This window comes from Monomorium pharaonis, unplaced genomic scaffold (genome assembly GCF_013373865.1).
Source record: "Monomorium pharaonis isolate MP-MQ-018 unplaced genomic scaffold, ASM1337386v2 scaffold_702, whole genome shotgun sequence".
In the NCBI taxonomy this organism is placed as follows: Eukaryota; Metazoa; Arthropoda; class Insecta; order Hymenoptera; family Formicidae; genus Monomorium; species Monomorium pharaonis.
In genome coordinates this window covers 1-25,008 of record NW_023416025.1, presented here as the reverse complement: position 1 = coordinate 25,008, position 25,008 = coordinate 1, and the positions used below count along the sequence as shown (strand labels likewise).

The window sequence follows — 25,008 nt, the reverse complement described above, 5'->3', positions numbered from 1 at the left end:
GCGGACACGCCCGGTTCGGCATCGGCAATTCGACGGCGACCCTAAGCGGCAATATTGCGGTTTCACGACACTCTCCGTGTTTGACGCCACCTGACTGTAATTCCTGTCGAGCATTATCCGCGCTCCCGGAGCGTCCGGTATTTCTGCGGTGCGTCTGCGTGTATAACACGCGGATCGCTCCAGGACGCGCGTGTGCATGGATTCGTGCTAGTACGATATCCACCTGGCCGCAACGCACAATCGATATATGGGTATACGTGTACACGGCCATCGTATATGCGTATTCACGCATCGGTGCATACTCTTACGTACGTGTGTGCGCGCGGCATGTGAAATACCGCGTGCGGAATATTTACATACAGGGAGAACCCACCTCAGATGTTTGGACCCCCTCAGGGCGACGCCGCGTATCGCGAGACCAGCCCCGCACAATGGCCAACTCGAATTAATCCTCCGGAGAAGAGCGAGGCGCGACGTCGGGGTCCCCCATATTCAATCAGTGACAGAGATCACGGTTGATACTTACGGGAGCACCCTCCGTTTTGCCATTGCCGCTCGTAGGAAAAACACGCTTTGATTTAATCTTTTGTTGTATTATCCGGAAACCTTGCGGACCTTTAAGACCCGACGAGTCTGTCATTTTCCAACAGTACTTTAATTACGAGTCTAATTAAGGATCATTTCTCGCTATTGTTTACTGTAATAATAATAATACTAAAGATGGCATTACAGACATAAAACAAAAGAGTGGAATATTTTTTTGGAGCGATGTTCTTCTATAAAGGAAGATTACTATTTAAATCAAAATTTCGCAACGTGTCTCTGATTACTCAATTATATTGTTCTAACGTCCAATGGAGAAACTGCAATGAATTAACAATTCCCCGAGTGCGGCTAATTATCATAAAATTACCATATCACACTGCTGAAAACTAAATAGCCCGCAGCCACCATGGAGTTATTAAATAATGAATGCAAAATATGAATAAAACGTTCACGTGTACGGTAAAACTTTTCAAACCGCCGTCACTTTTATGTGCTAACGAATTTCTCAACTCTCCCGTAATGATAGCCGTAATAAATAACGACCGTCAGTAAATGATTTCCGGCGTCGATAAATTTCGCGCGGCAACAATTCCAAAGTATTTCGATAATTAGAAATAATAATCGACGGTGGAATCCATACATTTTAATAACCACGCCCCCGACTGCGCACGCGAAGAGAGTAATGAATAATAATAATAAATAACAATTAATAATTAAACATATTAATTTCTCGTAATACGTCCGCGGAGTAATGACCGCAATAATAATCGTAGCTCGTGTCGATCGCAATATCTCGCGACCCTCGGTCATCCTTAGACTTTCACGCGCGCGCGCGGATATTGCGTTTTGCTATTTTATTATTTCGGTATTTTTGCCCGCGACGGAAACACATTTATATCGCAGCGGTGGTTTTCGCTCTCGGGGTTACCTGGCGGAACGGTGCGCCTTTCCTATCATACTCACCGCGGGGTTTCCGATCCCCGTACTCTCTCTCACGCAGGTTACCCTACGATCGATGCCCTCCGAGAGGGAAAACGTCAAATTCACGGCGCGGCATGACTCAGCCGGACGACTCATGCATAATTTATCCGGGCTTAATTAGTAGAGGCCAGAGAGAGAGAGAGAGGAAGAGAGAGGGAGAGGATGGAGAGGGAATCGGAAAAATGTTTTTCATAAATACGCGTCGTCGCCGTTGAAATAGATTCGCGTATAAATCTGTAAATGATTTAGCCTCTCTCCGCTCATTATGCAGATTACGGGCATTAACAGTTTCGCCCATCTACCTCCGTTTTCTCTTCCCGTTCGATCGGAATGAATGCGCAACGACCGGGAATGACTTTAACAAGGAAACTCTCGCAACTGTCTCTCTTTGAGTTCGCAGAGCTCCAGGTGTGTCGTGGAGTAGCTTACGACGAGAGACGCGCATTTTCTTCTTGTCTCGTACTATAATGCAGTCTCAGAAGTTGAAAACTAAGAGCGAAACTATAAATGAAGCAGCGCTTGAGACGGTAGTTTCGCGTTAAAAGCGCTTTGTAATATTGTGCGTTTTAGATTTTTTAAGTGTATTGTAAGTTGTAAGAAAATCTTTTTAGTTTTGCTACAGAATTATTTAAGAAATTTAGTAAAAAAGCTGTTTCAGTCTCGATTTCCATTAAAAATCGCATCTCTTATTACGTGAATTATCTTATAAGTCTTGGTCCGCAATAGGTGCATTAAACCTTAAGTCATAAGAATCCGACCGACTACAGTCGATTGTTACATTACGAAATTACATTCGGTTACGATTGATCAATTTCTTATGGCTTACGGCTTGCTACACCAATTGCAGATGGGGATTATATCCCTAAAGGTTAAGAAAAAACAATTGAAGAAATAGTTGTAAAAATTTTATAAGACTCTATTTACAATAGAGGAATATTAGATATTAGGAATAAGAATTCAAGTTTTGTAATTAGTTTTCTCAATGAACGTTAAAACGAAACATAATGCACGTTGGATACAAATAAAATATAAGACATTAACGTGTCATACAAGACACAAAGCACAACTTATTACTTATCTGTAATGTTTATTGAAGAAAGTGAAACTTAAAACTCTAATTCTTATTCCTAATATTCAATATTTCTTCATTGTGTGCAGGACCAAAGATTATGTACCATTTTAAGATCTTGCTTCTGAAGTTATATTCGCGGAGCGAGAGTTTCCGACGAGTACAAGTGGAAATCACTTCTGTATTTATGTATTTGCTGCAGTCTTCTATAAGAGGCGATTTCCAAAGGTTCTTGACCGAAAGCCACGGTTCAAAAGAGATCCATTAGCTATCGATGAGAAGATAATCTATCGCGCGGACTCTAGCCGCGACATGTTGCTTTTGATCGAAGGCGAGCTTCATGTTTTCGGCAAACAACGCGATGGACTCTTCAGCCGCATGTGTTTCCGTCTTGTGTACGGAATTGCGGTGGATATATATATATATATATACACAGCGTTCGATGCATGTTGCTACGTAAGTTTTTAGATAGAGATCGATATCAGTCGCGTAGGGACTCGATATGGCACAGACCGTTTTTATAGCGTTCTCTCGCGAGCGCTAAAGTTTCCGTGCAATTTCGATTTTTAGAGACGTTCCATTTCGCGAACGTGTACCCGGCCTCACGGCGTAAACAGCTGTAACGTAATTCGGTTGGATACTTTTTATTTTGCGGACGCCAACGGTTCGCTCGATGAATCAGACCACGCCGCGATAAGTCATACACGGTACGTCGTTACACACAATCGCGTAAAGGAAAAAAGTAAACACGGAACAAATGCATTTGACGGTATGAAGGAAGTATATAGGGCGATCCAAGGAGAAAAAAATACATTTATGTGGAATCTTTATTACTCTGAGAAACACTTTGACCGTTTTTTTTTTAATAGTTAAACAATTTAATATTTTGATTAGTGCCTTATTTAAGCAATTAATAAAAATGATCTTGGCGTAACTGGATTTCGACGGAACTAATTGAAAGATTTGACTAGTATAACTTAAAAATCTTTGAAACAGATAGAATAGCTAATTGCAATTTTCGATTATTTAATCATGGGCCCCACAGTGAGTCATAACCGTACCCTTTTTTCCCCGATCAGAATAGGTCTGCCGAAAGTTGATTGTAAATCGTTATCTTGCAACGAAGGCTTTCCATTCCCCCTTTTTTTTTTTTTTTTTTTTTTGTTGCTTTTCCATTATATTTCCATTGTACGCTGCACGTATAAGAAGAAATAATAACACTCGACGTACATCATTCATGCGGTACCGCGGTTTCATACCAGTTTGATCGTCAAGCTTTATTAAGCCGGAACTCTATCGTTCCCAGGATCGCTGATTTATTTGCCGATCGCGTTTCTCGGTATTAGGATAAGTTACCATTACATGAGATCGTGCGCTATGGCTCCGTGTTGTGTTTCATATAGTTGTACGGCCGGATGATTCATGCCGATGAGAAGGAAATGAAGGAGTGCGGCGCACACAAACGCGAGAGCTATCCAAGCAAATCACGCAGGTTCGTTTTCGAACGCGAATGACGCCTTTCCTCTCCGGGGAGCTTACCGAACTTTTTTTTTTCTTCGCGATATACCACCGAAGTATGCGAGCAATCGCTCGGAAAAGATACATCGTCCTCCAGCGTTTCGATTGTTCTCGAAAATTCCTTATTATTATTATTACTGTACGTTATTACACATGCATTTGAACCATAGAGATATTAAGTTTGAACACGATCTGCAATTTCTGTTTTGACTATATTTTAAGTAGGTTTAATTAAATCCTACTTTAGAATTGACATATTTAAAGTTAACTAATTATTAAGGAAGGTAATATTAAAATGCGATTACAAACAGAAAAGTAGAAACTACAAGTCAAATATATAAAAGTTACTGGTAATATGTGTAATAAAGAAAATAACTTAGAAATATACAATCTTAAATGTAATCTTAAATAATATATTTTTTTATGTAATCGCATTTTTCTACGATTTCGCTATTGACATTCGCAGAAAGGAATTCACTCGGCGGCGAATTTTAACAGGCCAAATAATTCGGTCGAAAAGATTCGTCAGGCAGTGTGAAATGGCAAGTCGCTCATCGCGCCAACTTTCTGTTTGCAGCTTCGACGAGACGTCGATGGACAGCTGTATATTGGCTACCATCGACGAGGGCCGCCGAGTCAGTGACTTGTCGGGCGAGTCGATGAAGGACAGTAACGAGGTGGAAGTGACGTCACTGGAGGAAGCCAAGTCGGTCATAGCGGCACTCAGAGCGAGACAGCGGGCACAAGCCCACCAAATGCTCGCCTGGCGAAGGACCCTTAAATTGCAGGTAAGTTTCAATTACCAGGAAGGATTTCTACATGCAAAGGGGAATCCCACTCTCGCCGCTTCGTCTTCGACGGGAAAGTCGGTCGGGGGAGCGCGGAACGATCGATCAAAGCTATTACCTCTGAAAACCATAAAACACGCTCGGCCCACGAACCGATGTTACGGACAGTGAAATATTAGATACACGGTGATCCATTTAGAGATGCGAGCGGGTACATATTTTTGCTGCACTTCGCGAGGCGCATGAGAGTGAATGTTTTAAATAAACGTTATATAATACTTGCGCGGGCACGTACACTGGTAATTGGGATGTCCATTAAATTAAAATCGGATTGGGAAAAAAGAAAAATAACATGGTTTCATCAGATATCTCGTTAATCGAAAGCTTAAACGAAACTCAGCTTTCGTCAGGAATAACCTTTGTTTTTCGTGCTCGATATTTCCGAGGGATAATGTTGAAAGACTGAGTTCTAAACTTTTCATCTAGCCGTGAAATATTCCTTGGTGCCTTGGGCACTCTATATCCCGTTATATAGAGCCCGCCGTTGATGCCAACGGGAAAGACAAATTTCAGCGGGTGAGTGCAACGGCATTGCTGCCACGAGTCATTGCCGTAAAGAGATTTCCGTGCATTTCCGGGATAAGCCAGGAGCGTCTCGTGACATTGTACGATTTCGCGTCTGGCCTCGCGTGACTACGGGCGATTCTCGGTTTGCGGGGGTGTTTAGAGAACCGCGAGAAAAAAAAAAAGACTCTCCCACTAAATTCGCCGGCAATCTACCAGGGAATAATTGCTACGAAACGATCCCCTTTCTCTGGTTATCCGGCACTAGCCAGCGCCGGGAAAGATATTGGCGGAACGGCCGACCGTGAATAACGACTTTTCTGTATACTTTGTCGAATTCACGTGGGGAAGAATATTAATATTGTTGCGGTGTATTCATTTCGACGATTTTTCGTGACATGTCTGTGCACGAACAGTTCAGACATGTCACGAAAACCGGGTTTGAAAGGTTTCTGAACAACATGCGCGTTTCTCTACTTCATATAATTATACTTATCTATTTAGTTTTTATATATTTCCAGTCTTCTCGTAAAAATTTATATGAAAAATACGTATACGTATGTTTTATGAATTAGAAGAAAAAAAAAACAATCATAATACATAAAACGTATGCTTTTAATATTCAATATTATATAATATGCATCAATTTAATATATTTATTGCCAATAAAACGTCTTTATTTCCTCTCTTCCTGCAATCACGAGAATTATACTTTTAATTTTTCACAGGAATATGCACATAGCATATAAATTCTTGATTACCTTCCATTACGCGTTGTTGTAAAATAAACGTGGTAATTAAAATTTTATTCTTTTTAATTTTATATGGCATTATTTGTGTAATGGCAATTGAGAACGCGCGCGTTTATTATTTCATTTTTAAAAAAGAAATAAGAACATACACAATGCGAAGAAAGTAAGCGAAACATCTAACAATATCTATAAAAACATAAAATCTTTAAGGAAGAGTATAAGAATTTTCTATTAAATTATTTGGCTAAAATGTTAGTTATAGAGTGACAGGATTATTTAAAAAATGCACATTATTTGGAAAGGAATTAATTGGAATTAGTGGGAATTATTGGATTAAAGTAGAGTCTATCAGACGTTGTAAAATCTCGAGTCTTATTATAATAACCAGTAATTCTTTTTGGTTTTACCAAAACAACGCACTTAATTACATATGTTTTATTGATATATCAAATTATTTTTCTCATTAATGAAGTAATGGTCACACCACGTAAGAGACATATAAAACAATCTAAAGAAAATAAATGTCGAAAATATTTCTTTTTTGTATTCTACACAAGATTACAATAAAGGCAATAAGTCAGACGCAGTTATTATAATGCGTACGAAATTAATATTTTATTCTTGAAGAAGATAAGTTTTTAGTACGTAGATTGAATAGAATATAAATTTAAAAATCCGGGGGGCGTTTCGACGACAATTTGAGTCATTCCCAACGGGAGTAATTTGTTATATTTTTATATTTAAATTCGTTATATCTTCGTATTGTTCGTATAGTCTTTTATCCAAAGAAATGCTTCCCCTTTCTTTGTTGCAAAATATATGTCCTCCGGAAGGATTAGCCGGTCGTTTACATGCGTCGTGCGTCTATCGGCGAAATGTCTCAATTATTTTCCGCGTCCTCGGAGTGCGTGACACGCAACCGGTGCGGCGGTAGCACCTGATGGTCGCCTCGCGGTACCGTTTATGCCGCGCACAATAGCGAGAGTAATGGACTCATCCCCCAGACCCGGAGGACGGAAGGAAGAGACGTGAGCAATGCTCAATCCAAAGCGGTCGGCCGGATACGTACGGCAGCATGCGTATAACGTACATACATACGCCGTTGTGCAAACACTCAGCTTCACGCACGTATCGACGCGTGCAGAAGCGGAACGCGTGTAGTGGCACCGTACTCGGCGCTTACGCTCGAGAGATGTTTGCGCAAATATGCAGGAACCGACGTTCGATAACGGAAAGGAGGAGAAAAACGATCTGACATCATGAGCTGATGAGCGACGAAGTCCGTTCGAACAGTAGTATTTCGGCCGGGATGGTAAACCGGGGGAATCAATTATCGGCGCCAAGCAAATATTAATAATAACGGCGGCGAGAGACCGTTTGCTAATTAATTACTTAATATCCCAAGTAAATGGCGAAACGCCGTCATCCGGTCCCGCGGCTATCAATTCGTGCCATTATTAATTAACCGCGCGGATGAAGAGCCGCAGCTTTATTACGCGTTACCATGAATGGATACGGGGAGGAAAATTGACGAGCGGAATATTGAATGTCACCGTGATGTTTTTTGCAGGAGGACCTGGTGGCCCGGCTGACGCGGGAGAAAGCCGAGCAACTGCGGACGCTGTCGTCGCAGCTTCTGCTGTTCGAGTCCAGACTCTGCAGGAAGCAGAAGGAGATCGAGGCTAGTCTGAGTCAGCGAGAATCTATTATTCTACGCCAACAAAGGGTGATCCGGCAATTGCAGAACAGATTGGCGGAGAGGAGCACGAGCACCAGGGACTCGCCACCTTGCGACGCCCTGGACAGACTGGACAGTCTCGGGGACAGCGATAGCGCCGTGGTACTCGAGGAGACCGCGGACGATCCTGCCCCACCGAGGTGAGCATTAACTGTTGACGACAAAAGAAAAAGAACTCACATAATTAAAAATGAAATGGAAATACAAAAGTATATGTAGAAGATAAAGCCAAAAGATGTCATTTTAATTTCTTTAAGAAAAATCTAAATATTTTCAATGCAATTGTGAGCATAATTTGTATATTAGAATGCATGTGATGCTAAAAATAATGGTTTATATTAGCGTATTATTGGATTGAAATACGTTCAAAGTTATACATACAATACATCAAAATGTTGACGTGTACATCAGAATGTATATAAAATTACAAATAGAACCTTGTTCTCTCAAATTTTTTCACGAATAAATCGTTTCAATTATTTACATATTTTAATTGTACTCCACACAGGTTTCGTTCTAATATTACTGATGTAACTGTGATTCGTTCGGTATCCGACGCTGTGGAACCGTCGAATAAATATTCGTCGATGCGACGGTGCAACGGATTTCTCAGAAGACCAGAGATTCTGGAAACCGTGTATTCCGTGGAAGAGGACGGTGACAGCGAGAATAATCAGATCCGTCGGAGTCGACCGAAAACTCGGAATACGAGGATAAGAGAATGAAAAACTTGGGTAACGGAAAAGGCAGGCTTCAGGATCTCTACGGCAGTTTCGAGAGGCTGGCTCAAGACACGGATTCTTCGCCCAGCGAAAGACCCAGAGACGAAAGTCAGCAGGCGCAGGTAAAACAAGTGAAAATCTTATTAACTTGTGTTTAATAAACAAGCACGCCGGTTGAAAATGATTACAGAGTCAAATAAAGGTGGCAGAAAAATTTAATAACTTTAAAATAATTTTGGCAGAATATAAAATTTAATCTATGACAAGTCTGAATAATCTATGAATATTCTGATTAATTTATGACAATTCGGTTAATGACGGACGTTCACAACAAATATAGTAAATAACACATATGGAATTACACACATATAGAATAGAATACATATAAGAATACACAACAATCAGAAATTACTAGGGTTAATAAATTATAAATTATTCATACAATAACGTCAAACGGTTATTCAAATTAATAATCATGCATTCCATACCATAAGCTTTATGCAATCATATTATAATCGTAATATTTACAAATGAATCATAAAATTAGTTGAGAATGATAAGCGTAATGAGAATTACGGAACATTACAGTGATTCTAGATTTTTACATCAATAGTATTTCAAATGAATTTACAATATTTCAAGTAATTAACGCATATGCAGAAGAAGGTTACACTAAAACTTTGATTCATACATGTTTAACATTTATCAAAAAATGTCTCTAAACAGTTGATTGAATACGTCTGATAGTGACGCCAACATGTGAACGCATCTAAATAGATTACGTTCGAAAGTACGACGGTATGAAAATGTCTCTGAATAATTGCTGAATAGTACAGCTGAATGGGAACCTCTGAATTGAGTTCTGTCCTGTCGGTTCGCCGTCGTGCTAATCCGAAACAGGATGAAAACTTTCTCAAGAACTCAATTGAAAACTCTCTACAGAGGTTCCGTGTACCTGGAGCTCGATCTCCTGGTCTCTCTCTCTCAGCAGGCCGTAGAATTTAGAGTCGAATGTCCCTCTCTCTCACTCTCTCGATAGGCCGTAGAATTTAGGGTCGAATGTCCCTCTCTCTCACTCTTTCTGCTCGTCGTGGTGACTGCAGGAATTGAACTCGAACTCTATCTTTCAGCAACCCGTAGGGTCTGCAGAAACTGATTATGCAGTGTACTTGGCCGTGGTAAGTCTCTACTTTGAATGTGCAACCAATTTGCACGAGATACGTGGCACGTAACGAAAACCTTTACAATACGTGTGTATTGTAATCTGAATGAACGTCTTACTCTGACCCTCGTCTCAGAAAAAAAATGAATGAAAATCTGACTGTCTGTTTGTAGCGTCGTCAAGAGAAATTGGGTCAAACAAAGCAAGATCAGACGTGAGTCGCGTCGAGGAGTCGGTCAACGTCCTCGGTATCAATCATGTACGAATGTACACAACTACATAGAAACCTTCTCATGCATATGCGTCCTTTAATTTTCTGAACATTACCGCCCGCCTTCATTAACCTCCGTTAATGAACAAATTAGAGACTATCATTGTTGATAGGTAATGGGCAGAGTTTTGCAATTGGTCGTTTTAGAATTGATTTTTGTGTCCGAATGGACACGACTCGTACAAGACCATCAGGGCCCGGGTGAGTTTGAATTATGCGCCCTAGAGGCCATTTAGACGGAGGGTAGCGCTCGTCAATGACTAGCACAAGGGAGCCATTTGACAGAGATGGAGATGGTTGATTCCACTTATGAATAGAATAGTAGCGCTGCAGACATTCCCTGGACCATCGCGACCAGAAACTATCCAACATTTGACGGGTCAATTGCCATCGAGAAAGTCGTGAAGACTTTACTGTCTCCAACGATGGTTCGGGAATGACTGAAGGTGCATTTCCCACGAGAAAGTGCCCAGGAGTCAAGGCCTGAAGGTCATCAGGATCATCCGTAAGAGGACTCAAGGGCCGTGAATTGAGTACTGCCTCAATTTGAGTTAGCAACGTATTCATCTCCTCAAACGTGAGCAATGTATCTCCCACTACGCGTTTTAAATGATATTTGACGGACTTAACTCCAGCCTCCCATTTTCCTCCAAAGTGAGGAGCAGCCGGAGGATGAAACTTCCATTGAGTGCCGTCGTTCGCTAGGACGGATGCCAACTCGCCTAGTTCCTTTGTTGAGGAAGAAAATAATCTTTTCAATTCGCAATCTGCTCCTGTGAAATTTGTTCCGCAATCGCTAGTCAACGTCGCACATATTCCTCTTCGAGAGGTGAAACGTTTATATGCTCCAATAAATGCCTCGGTGGTATAATCAGTGACCAATTCTAGATGAATTGCCGAAGTCGAAAAACAAACGAACAAAACCATATATGCCTTATACGTTTTGGCATTTTTTCCTTTCCAGGTTTTTATAGTGAAAGGGCCAGCATAGTCAACGCCTGAGTGCAAGAAAGGACGCGAAGGTGTGATTCGTTCAGATGGAAGTTGTCCCATTAGTTGTTGAGCTCGACTTTGTCGATATCGAGTGCGTTTTACACACTTCAAAATAAAAGAGCGTATAGGAGCCCGCCCTCCAACGATCCAATAGTTGTTTCTGATATAATTAAGCGTGAGTTGTGTTCCTCCATGCATTGTTCGTAAATGGGAGTCTAAAATAATCAACGAGGTTAACGGTGACTTTCTCGGAAGAATCAGAGGATGTTTTGCGTTCGGAGGTAATAATGAGGCCTGAAGGCGACCTCCTATTCGTAGTAATCCGGTAGCGTCAAGAAAGGGAGTTAGTCTAGCAAGTGAATGAGATTTAGGCAATGATTGTCCGCTCGAAAGGAGTCTTTTTTCTTGACCAAATGAAGAATTTTGAATATGTTTTATCCAGAAAAATCGTGCATTGTCTATTTCTTGTGTGGTTAGTGGGATTGTTAATGATGATTGTGGATGCTTGCGCATTCGAGCAAGTACACGCTGACAAATGGCAGTAATGCGGAACAATTTCATTACTGTGGAATATTTATGAACAAGATCCCAAAGTGGTGGAGGCGTGAGATTAGTTGTGAAAATCTTAACTGGACGTTCTTCAAGGTTTTCGTTAACAGAAAGTGCCTTGGGTGGCTGTGGCCACTTTGAGGAATTTTGTGACAGCCATGGGGGTCCGGTCCACCATGTTGGGTGTTCCGATAATTGAATGGGAGTCAATCCTCGGGTAGCAAGATCAGCCGGATTCTCATTACCCGGAACAAATTTCCAACGTGCGGAAGGTAAGGTTTCCTGAATGTAACACACTCGGTTGTGAACGAATTCTTTCCATCGAGATGGATGATTATTAATCCACGTGTATGTAATGGCAGAATCCGTCCACAGATAAATAGGAATATTTCCAATTTCAAGTACCTTCAATATGTGTGAACTTAACTTTACTAACAGAACAGCTCCGGAAAGTTCGAGTCTGGGTATCGTAAGTTTCTTTAATGGAGCGACTTTTGTCTTTGAAGCCACAAGATTTATTGAAATGATACCATTTGAATCTGTAGATCTAAGATATACAGCGGCAGCAGCTGCTTGTTGGGAAGCATCACAGAAACCATGAATTTCGATTTTATCCGTTGACTTGCATCCAAGCCAACGAGGAAACGTGAGATGAGTCATTTCTTGAAGAGTATTGAGAAACGTGGTCCACTTGTTGGTTACCATCATAGGAAGATGGTCATCCCAATCGAGTTTAATGGCCCACAATTCTTGAATGAGTATTTTTGCTTTAATAGTGATTGGAGATAGCAAACCTAGGGGATCGAACAATGTTGAAATGGTGGACAAGATAGATCGTTTCGTAATGTGTTTTGTAGAAGGAAGTTTTAAGGTAAATTGAAAGGCATCAATTGCTGGTTGCCAGCATAATCCTAATGCGTTAAAAACTGTACTATCTTTGAATTCTAGCGATGTAAGGTTCGTTTGATGTTCAGTTGGAATGTCTTTAAGAATGGAAGGATAATTACTTATCCACTTTCGGAGAGTGAAACCGCCCGCCATGCAGAGTTGATTTAATTGAGTAATGATCGGTTGAACTTCGTCGATGGAATCTGCGCCTCCAAATACATCATCGACATATCGCCCTTTTGTCAACGATGGAATGGCACGAGGAAAGTTTTGACCTTCGTCTTCAATAAGTTGAAGTAAAGTACGAAGTGCCAAAAAAGGAGCACAAGCTAGTCCATATGTGACGGTAGTTAGTTCATATGTACGAAGACAGTTGCTCTGATTGAACCACAGAATACGTTGGAATTTCCAATCTTCTGGATGAACCTTGATTTGCCTGTACATCTTCTCCATATCAGAGACAAAGACACAATGAAATTTACTGAACCACACGAGAACATCAAATAGATTTGTTTGGAGTTTTGCTCCTGTGTGAAGAAGATCATTTAACGATACGCCGGAGGTAGTTCGACTGGAACCATTGAAAACAACCCGGAGTTTGGTGGTGAGACTGTGCTCTCTCATAACTCCATGATGGGGAAGGTAATACACAGGTTGAGGTTCAGGTTGAGATTCAGGGACTATTTGCATGTGTTCTAAGCTTTCATATTCGGACATGAATTTTGAATATAACTGGGCGTAAACAGAATTAGTTGAAAACTTGTTGGATAAGTTTGTACTTAATCGAACGGCATTATTTCGTGAGTTGCCTAACTGATCAGGAGACCGTTTGAACGGTAGTTTAACGATGTATCGACCATGAGCGTCTCGACTGTGTGTATATACGAAATGATTTTCGCACTCTTGATCAGCGGAAGATAAAGATGAAGTGTTTACGGAAGGAATCTCATCTATTTCCCAAAAACGATGTAATAATCTGTAAAGTTCATCATCGACAGATACATGGTAGCTGTGCGAGGTATTACTAGAAACGTTAGTGTCTGTTGGACCGGACACAATCCATCCAAGTTTTGTGAATTGAGCAGTGGGTGAATGTGGGGGTCCCTTGATAACTTTATTTTCAATAATATGTCCATATATATCGGCGCCTAAAATTAAATCGATGGACCGAGGGGAAAGAAACTTCGGATCTGCCAATTGCAGTCCTTTTAGGTGCGGCCATATTGGTTTGTTAATTTGAGTAGAAGGAATTGATGTAGTAAGTTTACGTAAAATGTGTGCTTGAATTGAAAAATCAAACTTATTAAAACGATCTCTTAATTTAATAGTTGTGACACCCTTAGTTTTATTGGAATGTTGTGCACCGATTCCTACCAAAGAAATTGATGAGTGATTTCGAGGAAGTCGAAGTTGCTGAACGATACGTTCTGAAATCAAAGAGATTTCCGATCCTTGATCAAGTAAGGCTCGGATTTCGAAGGTTTCTTTGGTAGGTGATATAACCAGCACCCTCGCCGTAGCAAGAAGAACACACGGAATGTTATTATTTAGTCAACTGGAATGAAGAGTCTGAGCTTCAGAGGAAATTGAAGGTGTCGAACTATCCGATGATTCGACGGATTTTTTAGTAGTGTCGTGTTTAGATGAATTAAACTTATTATATTCTTTATGAATTGATGTATGATGACGCCGTCCGCATTTCTGACAGCGCTTTGTTATTTGACAGGCCGAGACTCGATGCGTTCCTAAGCAATTGAAGCATAATTTGTGCTTGTTGATAAGCGCGACTTTTTGCGGAACAGATTTCGAAGTGTACTGTAAACATTTAGATACATAATGATTTGATGAGCAGATAGGGCAGATGAATGAACTATTTACTTTATTTTCGGTTGACTTTCCTTGATAATGAGATTTGACTGCTTTTGAATTTGGCTGTAGTGGGAGTAAACCAGATCGAGAATTTTCAAATGCTTGAAGAGTTAACAATTGAGAAATGAGAAATTCACTAAATTGTTGCCAAGTAGGCGGCTCCTTGGATGATCCTAATTGTTTCTCCCAAGCCTTAACAGATTCGGAATCGAGACGTTGCACCACGACAAAAATAAGAAAATCATCCCATGTCGAGACAGGGCGTTCTAAACTTTCGAAATTTCGGTAAATTTGCATAACTTGTGTATATAATTTCTTTAGTTCCACGGCAGATTCTTTCGTCATGCGCTTGATTGAAAACAATGAATTCATTGCTGCGTGAACGAGAAGACGTTTATTTTCATAAAATGAATTTAGTGCATCCCATGATCTCTGAAAATTTTCAGCTGATAACGTTGTATTTTTTAATATTGAGGCGGCGGAGCCAGTGAGACTGATTATCAAATACTGAAGCTTTTCTACGGATGACAATGTCGGATTTGAAATAACAAGCGATTGAAATAAATCTTTAAATGAAAGCCAATCCGACGGAGTTCCGTTAAATTTTGGGAGATCAAGTCGTGGGAGACGCGCATGATGAAAGAATGCCGGAATTTCAGGAGAGGAGAATGATGCGACCTGAGTAGACGGTGTACTAGGAACGCCTTCCTGCTCAGACTCGAGTAAAGAATTTATTTTGTCAACTACATTAACGTAATATTCATGAGTTTGAGAATAAAGATTTGTAGTAAAATATACGTGACTTTGAATAACAAGACGATCATCGTCATTTAATTCGTGCATTGCTACTAATATTGCCTTGTGTTCCAAGCAGAAACGCTCCCAGTCATCTTTCAAGGTCGACAAGCGAGACTTTACTCTATTCGTAGTAACATCTGACAATCCGTCACCAACAAAACTATCATATGCCTTCGTTATGAATTTAGATAAAATAAACTGTTGCTCAATGTGAGCTTGCACGTGGCTGAGCCTCATCTTCAATAATTCTCCGTTCTCTTCTCTTTTTTTTTTTTGTTTTATATATATCCGGCTCGAAGGACCAAAAAATGTTTAATAAACAAGCACGCCGGTTGAAAATGATTACAGAGTCAAATAAAGGTGGCAGAAAAATTTAATAACTTTAAAATAATTTTGGCAGAATATAAAATTTAATCTATGACAAGTCTGAATAATCTATGAATATTCTGATTAATTTATGACAATTCGGTTAATGACGGACGTTCACAACAAATATAGTAAATAACACATATGGAATTACACACATATAGAATAGAATACATATAAGAATACACAACAATCAGAAATTACTAGGGTTAATAAATTATAAAATTATTCATACAATAACGTCAAACGGTTATTCAAATTAATAATCATGCATTCCATACCATAAGCTTTATGCAATCATATTATAATCGTAATATTTACAAATGAATCATAAAATTAGTTGAGAATGATAAGCGTAATGAGAATTACGGAACATTACAGTGATTCTAGATTTTTACATCAATAGTATTTCAAATGAATTTACAATATTTCAAGTAATTAACGCATATGCAGAAGAAGGTTACACTAAAACTTTTGATTCATACATGTTTAACATTTATCAAAAAATGTCTCTAAACAGTTGATTGAATACGTCTGATAGTGACGCCAACATGTGAACGCATCTAAATAGATTACGTTCGAAAGTACGACGGTATGAAAATGTCTCTGAATAATTGCTGAATAGTACAGCTGAATGGGAACCTCTGAATTGAGTTCTGTCCTGTCGGTTCGCCGTCGTGCTAATCCGAAACAGGATGAAAACTTTCTCAAGAACTCAATTGAAAACTCTCTACAGAGGTTCCGTGTACCTGGAGCTCGATCTCCTGGTCTCTCTCTCTCAGCAGGCCGTAGAATTTAGAGTCGAATGTCCCTCTCTCTCACTCTCTCGATAGGCCGTAGAATTTAGGGTCGAATGTCCCTCTCTCTCACTCTTTCTGCTCGTCGTGGTGACTGCAGGAATTGAACTCGAACTCTATCTTTCAGCAACCCGTAGGGTCTGCAGAAACTGATTATGCAGTGTACTTGGCCGTGGTAAGTCTCTACTTTGAATGTGCAACCAATTTGCACGAGATACGTGGCACGTAACGAAAACCTTTACAATACGTGTGTATTGTAATCTGAATGAACGTCTTACTCTGACCCTCGTCTCAGAAAAAAATGAATGAAAATCTGACTGTCTGTTTGTAGCGTCGTCAAGAGAAATTGGGTCAAACAAAGCAAGATCAGACGTGAGTCGCGTCGAGGAGTCGGTCAACGTCCTCGGTATCAATCATGTACGAATGTACACAACTACATAGAAACCTTCTCATGCATATGCGTCCTTTAATTTTCTGAACAACTTGTAAGATTTGTAATTGTTTGGTGTAATTCGATTTATCAGAAAAATGTATGTGAAATACTTGAATTAAAATATCTGAATGAGAAAACATAATGTAAAGCATTTACTTTAACTTAAAGAACATATGCAAATTTGCATTTTACTTTAAAATATACTCTGTATCTGAATTTTTCTTATACTTATTTTTAAAGCCCCCGTTGGCGCATGTAAATTGATTTTTCCATAAGGAATCTATTTGTGTTTTCAGGTGACATACAATAGGGTAATGAGCAATCATAGATCTGTGACGAAGCCAAAAGACGTGAAGTACAAGAGGATAAATAAAGCAAAATCGAAAAGTCTTGAGGAACTTAGAGGACGTCTTAGAAATTGGGTCGAGAAAGGGAATAAAATAGCTATATCGTTAGATCAGTCATATGCTTGAGCTTACTATCTCCGTATATGAAAGTATAAATATAAATTATTTTATGAACCATTGTAATAACTGTTGTCAATCGTATAATGCCCGAAATTAAATTTTATTTGTAAGATTAAGGAATTTTTATCTTTAAAAGTAGAGTCGCTACGGTATTTAATTGAAATATCATTGTTTCTTGTGATATTTACTGTAGTATTTCTTATATTAATTATATGCACTTAGGTCAAAGATAAATAATTTGAGACTTGTGATATGATTTTATTATATACAAAAGCGCATAGTTAGGAAGAATTTATTATCCGACAAAGAAATAATTAACCTTGAAATACCATGGTAAAAATTTAATGACAAATATTGTATGTGAGTCTATATCTACTACTTTATATATTTATTATAACCATTTTTATTGTGATTAAATATAAATCAACATTTTTACACTTGTTTCTTAAATACAAAATATATAAAAAATTTTAAACAATATTAGATGCATTGTTATATTAAAAATGTAAATAATTATTCTAATTATTTATATTTTTAATATAATTAGAAACTAGAATTTATAATAATTAAATTTGATTCTATCATGGTACTCAAGAGTTAAATAATAATTCGAAATGTGTGACGTACGTCCGTAAACTGCACATGAACTTTATTCACATTTTCGATATTTCTTTCTTGTGTTAATAGCAAACACATAACTTGTGTTGCCACATTCTAAATATGTACAAGAGAAATTTTAGGAGGCCTAAATATATACATATATTGATGAACTACAAATATATAATTAAGTACACATTTTTGAGCAATCAATTTATTGTTAACATGAAAATGTTAAACATGACGTTTCTCTATCTACACATACCCGATTAAAACAGGATATTTTTTCTTATTACTTTTTATAATTACACGCTGAATTAAAAATATTATGTTTTGCTGGAAAAAATGTAGAGTTAAATATTTTTTAAATATATTTTTATATATTACAAATAATTTATTTAGAAATTATATATAAAACTTATAGATTTTTTTATTAAACATAATTAAATTTAATTGAAATTTTTATTAAAAAATTATGAATGGGCTTATTTAATTTAATAAACTTATTAAAAATAAAGGCACGTTGAGAATAAATTTTTAAAATTTATTTGAAACTAAAAGATTTGTCAAAACACATTTATTAAATCACATAAAATGAAGTTAAGAGAAATCAAATTAAATAAACTAAATTATTTAAGTCGATATTATTTGTGTTTTTCTACAAACAGATATTGAGAGGGCATTGTATTTTATATTTCTCACTTGAAGTCTACTTAAAGTCTTAAAAACCTTAGGAAAAATGATAATCAAATTTTATAAAACAAAAAAATATATTAAGCAATTTTAATAAAATTTATTTACATAAAAGTAAAAAAATTTTATTTAATGTTTCGTATTAATCCAAAAAGCCTATTTACAATTAAAACATAATGGCTTAATTTGAGGACTTTTATCAACGATTACATTATTCTATTTTGAACATTTTCAATAAATTAAATAAAACAATTTTTAATCTTACAATTTAAGAGCACTATAAATTTTGGTTCTACACATTAAAATCAAAATTTCATAAAATTCAGATATATTTTATTGTATAAATAGTAACATATAAAGTTCTAAAGCTACATGTACTTTTATATGAATATAAACTCTCTGGCGTGTCGCGCATGGACTATACGCATTGTGTGTACGGTAGCATTTTATAAAGAAAAAAATGTCTTCGTAATTGCACTGTTTATAATGAAATATTGTTATACGCACGCGCATATTTTACCATTCTTCTCATAAGATAGAAAAATACGCTTGGAAAAATTTGTTTTGGTACAAACTGTTTGTAAAGCGCAATTTTGGACGTATTTTATTGGATTATTTCAGTATCATGTTTTCAAGAACAAATGAGTATAAAAACGCTACTGACAATCTGTATTTTTGCAAGATAAAGAAAGAGAAGGAGCAAACAAATGCCTCTGGCAATACCTTTGTAAATAATTGGAAATACATGGACGTAACGTTTATTGAAGGGTGTAGATTTTACTATAATTATGTGTATATATACATATATATATATATATATATATATATATATATATATTGTATTAAACATTGTGTAGATAGAACTATTATATTAAAATAAATTGTAATACTATTATATTTTGAGTTTAATGTTCCTGTGGATTGAGTAACAGTCATCGAGAGATCTCGTGCATAATGTATTTGCACGCGCTTATAAATGCATATGCAAATTAAAAATATGGAGATCTATAATATAAATATAAATATATGTTGAGGTAATGTAATATGTCGAGTCTATTTAAAATGATGTGAACGAAGAAGAACGAAGTCTTTGAAGTGCATGAGCAAATTGTGTGAAATTAAAAGTCACATCAGCTTATTCCGAGTATACATATACAATGACAGTACTGTTCGTACAGAAGAAAGTCGATAATTTTTTTTTTTAATGTATACTCGTATAATATGTCGCTTTACTAGTAGAAACGAGTAGACTGCTGTCGATATCCTGTCAGTAATTATTTTAATTAATATTAAAAATTCTAAATAAATTATATCGATGGAACACACTGAACAGTGTATTTATTGTCATTCCTACCTTTTCTAATTATTTATCATTATATGTCAGTAACTGAATGTTTATAAATCACATAATTTAAATCTAGAACCAGTGAAAGCAATGAGATGCTATTAAATAATCAGCCTATTTAATATATAATGATTGTAACCTTACCTGAGACAATTAGAGAGAGAGAGAGAGAGAGAGAGAGAGAGAGAGAGAGAGAGAGAGAGAGAGAGAGAGGGAGAGAGAGGGGGGAGAAAGGGGGGGGAGAGAGAGAGAGAGAAGGTTACAAGTGCTTAAGAATATTTTGATTTTTTATATATAGTTTTTTAAATATGTAAAAAAACACTGGCAATTTATATATTTTAAATATTATTAAAAAAAAATTTTAATGAAAATGTAGAGAACAACCCTTTTTGTGTATACATATTTGATAATCACGCTCTATTTATGCTCTATTTTTTATATTTTTAGCAAGATTAATTATGTTTTCAGCAAGAAAATAAATAATAGCGTAAAATATATGAACAATTATTGTGCAATTGATTAAATTTATTACATAATCAGCACGACACTCGAATAAAGGTGTTGTGCTGAGTAGTTATGACAATTCTGGCGACAATTCTCGACAGTTCTCGTATAATTCTGTGCTTTGATATTGTTTTCAAGAAGAGTTCTAGCGTTTAAAATTGTGCACCTAATTTTAAATGCGTGAAATCAGCAGGACACTCAAAAAAATGTGTTGTGCTGGATAATTATGCCAATTCTGGCGACAAATCTCGGTAGTTCTCGTATAGCTCTGTGCTTTGGTATCGTTTTTTAACAGAGTTCTAGCGTTTAAAATTGTGCACATAATTTTAAATGCGCGAAATCAGCACGACACTCAAAAAAATGTGTCGTGCTGGGTAGTTGTGACAATTCTGGCGACAAATCTCGGTAGTTCTCGTATAGTTCTGTGCTTTGATATTGTTTTTAAACAGAATTCTAGTGTTTAAATTTGTGCACATAATTTTAAATGCACGAAATCAGCACGACACACAAATTAAACTGTCGTGCTGGATAGTTTTGACATATCTGGCGACAAATGTCGGTAGTTCTCGTATAGTTATGTTTTTTGATATCGCTTTTGAAAAGAGTTCTGGCGTTTAAACGTATGCGTATAAATTTATATGTCCAAAATCAGCACGACACTCAAATAAAGGTTTCGTGCTAGGTAGTTGTGAGAATTCTGGCGACAATTCTCGACAGTTCTCGTATAGTTCTGTGCTTTGATATTGTTTTTAGAAAGAGTTTTGGCGTTTAAACGTGTGCAAATGATTTTAATGCCCGAAATCAGCACGACATTCGAATAAAAGTATCGTGCTGTGCAGTTGTTACAATTCTGGCGGCAATTCTCGACAGTCCTCGTATAGTTCTGTAATTTGATAACGTTTTTAAACAGAATTCTGTGGTTTAAACGTTTGCTAATTATTTGTTATACTCGAAATATCATTTACAATGCCCAAAGTAACATCGATATTTTTTTAAATTATTATATGCGCGCCTAATTTTACAATTATAATTCTTTCCAATTCAGCTGTCTGAGAACTATTTGCATCATCACTTTTTTTGAAACTTGTTTTTTTATATATGTCACACAGTCGGTCGCATTTTGAGCAATAAGTTCCGTTTCATCTGAAGAATTACGATCTAACATAGCAGTGTTTAAAGTGTCACATAATGTACAAGTTGGTAGAGGACAAATTGTATCCGTTGGCAAATTTTGCAAATAATTATATAATTCTTGTAACCGACCATCATAAGTAGCTTCTATAAATTTTATCTTTGTTGATTCTAAAATAGCAGTATTTGAGTCTGTCGTTGCTCCTACTCTAATTCTAGATAATATATCTCGACAAAAATTAACATTTTGCTGCCGCACATTAATTTGCAATTCATCATAACTAAATAAAGACCATAAGTTTGTAGAACTCATTGTTCCCATGTAATTGTTTTGCCATCGGCATTTATTATAATTGATTTAGATGACTTTAAGATATGTATGTTGTTTTTGCAAAAAATAATTTAGACGATGCAGTATGTCGGGATTGTCACACAATGCATTTATTTATACTTTACTATTTTCAATGAAGAACACTCTGCTGCAAACATTTTAGCTCTTTGCTTACACTTAATAAGTATTTTTTTTATTTATATTGTTTGTGTTTATGTCTCTACTGTGTTTGAGTTGGCATTATACAATAAATGAAATAACATTTAAAAAGTTAAGTTAAAATTATAAAATATAAAGTTATTTGCTTTCTTTCTTTCTTTCTTTCTTTCTTTCTCGCTCTCTGTTTTCCTTTTTTTTCCCTCTGTTCTCTTTTACCGTCTTTTTCTGTCCTTCAGAAACTTGTAACTTTATTAACTTTTTATTAATTATTTACTATTTTTGACATTTATTACATCTATATTATTTATTTTATTTGTTTATGTTATTATTATTTATTTTATTTTTATTAATTTTATTAAATTTTTTCGTATACTAGTATTTGTTACTTACATTACTTACACACCACGCACACACACACACACACACACACACACACACACACACACACACACATATATATTATACATATCATACATATCATACATATATAATTATACATATATAATTATACATATATAATTGTAATTTTAACTTTAATATTTAGACGTTTGTTGTAATTTTATTAATTTTTATATTAATATATTTGACACTTACATATATATCATGTATTTGTTTATGTTATACATTTATTTTATTTTTATTAACTTGTTATGCTTCTCTCGCATACCACCATATTCACCATTTACATTACAAAATAATTTATTGTAAAAAATATTTTTTCAAGTTCGATTAATTTTGATTAAATTTAAATGTATCCCATCTTTTGGTACAAATAATAGATACGATTTAGGATTGTTTACATAGGGTATTGGAGTTTTATCACAAATATGAATTTTATAATTCCGTAATATCTTTATAAGTCCAAGTTTAATCTGATACTCAGCAAAGCGAGATCCTGAAATTAAAGAAATATCGGGATACAAACTCATTACATTGATAATATAAACTAGATACAAATCAAATCCAATTTCTTTGTTAAAAATATTTTCCAATTAAAAATATTTTTACTGCAAAAAAATGGAAAATGAGGTTTAAAATTATGTCATTTTACCGATGCAATTCCGTGGTCCATCGCCAAAAGGTAAATAAGACATAGGATGTCTACTTTGCACAGCTTCTTCATTAAATCTTTCTGGATTAAAAACATCTGGCTTTGCATAAATATTCGGATTTCGATGAATTGCGAAAACTGGAATCCATATTGTTTGTCCTTCTGGTATATTAACTTTAGGACTCTCGAAAGTATAACTCGATATGGATTTTCTTACAAAAACTGGCACTAAGGGATATTTTCGTAAGGTTTCTACATGCATTAAAAATAGTGTTAAATTATAAAAATGCATATATATGCATTTACAAACTACATTTAAAAGCAATTATTAATAAAATCATACTTCAATATAATTGAAAAAGAAGAAAACAATGTATGTTTTTCTTATTTAATTTTTTTCAAATAACGTACCTTTGAAAATTTTATCTAAATATTCCATCTTGTTAATATTATCGTATGTTAAATCTTTACCATGTTTCACATAGATCTCATCAATTTCTTTACGTAAAATTTTTTGTATATTTGATTTAATGCTAACTCATACAACGCGTTGCTTATCGTCGTCGACGAAGTTTCAAAACCAACAACGAAAAATGCGAACGCTTGAGCGGCTATTAAAGAATCTGTCAAAGCTGAAATATTATTTTAACTTTACTATAAATAATTTCAGTTTTTAACAAATTTATTAATCACTTATTAGTTTATAAAACATATTTTTTTTAATTATATATTAAAATAAAATAAAGTTATATTTATGTTCAAACAGCTATTATCAAAATAACAAAAAAAAACTTGTTCTAATAAAAAAAGTATATATCCTTTTATTGTAAAATTTTAAAATTATTTTTAACACACATGAACTTGTATATTTATTCTCTACGTAGAAAAAATTTTATTATAACAAAAAATAAACAATACATACGAGATCAGTACATACCGATATCATTCATGTTATCTGCTTGTTTCTTTAATTCACGTAATTTATCAATAAAATCGTTTCTAATGACATTATTCGTTTCTCTGTAATCTATAGTTTCTATAACAATACGTGTAAAGAATTTGGTAATCTCCGTTTCTGGCAGGATGTAACCGAACTTATTATAAAACTTAGGAAAGAATGTTCTTAGTTTTGATCGTAACACACTCTTCCAGGTCGGGGTCAATATTTTTTTTACCATCTTACAAAATTCACTATCTTTGTTCGACAATGCATTTGTCTCGATCCCAAAGACACAGCTGCCAATGACATCCGTCGTATATTTGGCCATCAATTCACAGCATTCTATCGATTCGCTATTGCTTACTACTTTTTCCATGTATTCGACAAGACAATCGGCACATTCTGATATTAAAGAAAACATCTCCTTCAGTTTACTTAATGTAAAAACAGGAGACAATTTCATTCTCAACGGTCGCCATCTCTTCGGTTCCAAATTGAAAATATTTTGTGATAGCGGCTGGACCTGTAATGCGATAAGCACAATTGTAATTAAGTAAATTTAACTCAAAATCAAGTTCTATCAATTTACAAAAATTTATATTTGAGATTTCTTATAATCTTACAATTTTTAATAAATCCTGTCGTATAAACCTAATATTGGCTGTGTTTCAAAATTGTTGTCAGTACCGAAAATCTATAGTGTACGTAACAGAAATTATAAATTTTCAGTACTGACAGCAATTTTAAAACACAGCCATTATACGTGAACCTTTAAAACGCACCATGCTAATCTTTTCAAATAAACACAAAACATTTAAACTTTCTTTAAATTCCCAAGTTATAATAAAAGAAATTCTTTTGTTCTCTATAAGAAGTTATAATAAAAAGAATTTTTTTATTTTTAATCTTGCTTGTGCCATTTTAATCGTTTGTACTTCAGATAAACTTATAGAATAATAATAATATTCTCACCTTTTCGGCAACGG

At 35.9% G+C, this 25,008-nt stretch overlaps 1 protein-coding gene and 1 pseudogene across 1 annotated transcript; one reads left to right on the top strand and one right to left on the bottom strand.

Moving 5' to 3' along the window:
* Nucleotides 1–4,691: 4,691 nt before the first annotated feature.
* LOC118644098 lies at nt 4,692–19,322 on the top strand (the record flags this gene model as incomplete). The annotated part of the gene is given in 5 exon segments (XM_036295205.1): nt 4,692–4,902; nt 7,789–8,096; nt 8,465–8,628; nt 8,631–8,800; nt 17,101–19,322. Coding segments are annotated over 5 exon segments (1,030 nt in total), but the record flags the coding sequence as incomplete, so codon positions are not given.
* A 3,315-nt stretch (nt 19,323–22,637) lies between these two features.
* LOC105832535 lies at nt 22,638–24,569 on the bottom strand (annotated as a pseudogene).
* Between the last annotated feature and the right edge of the window lie 439 nt (nt 24,570–25,008).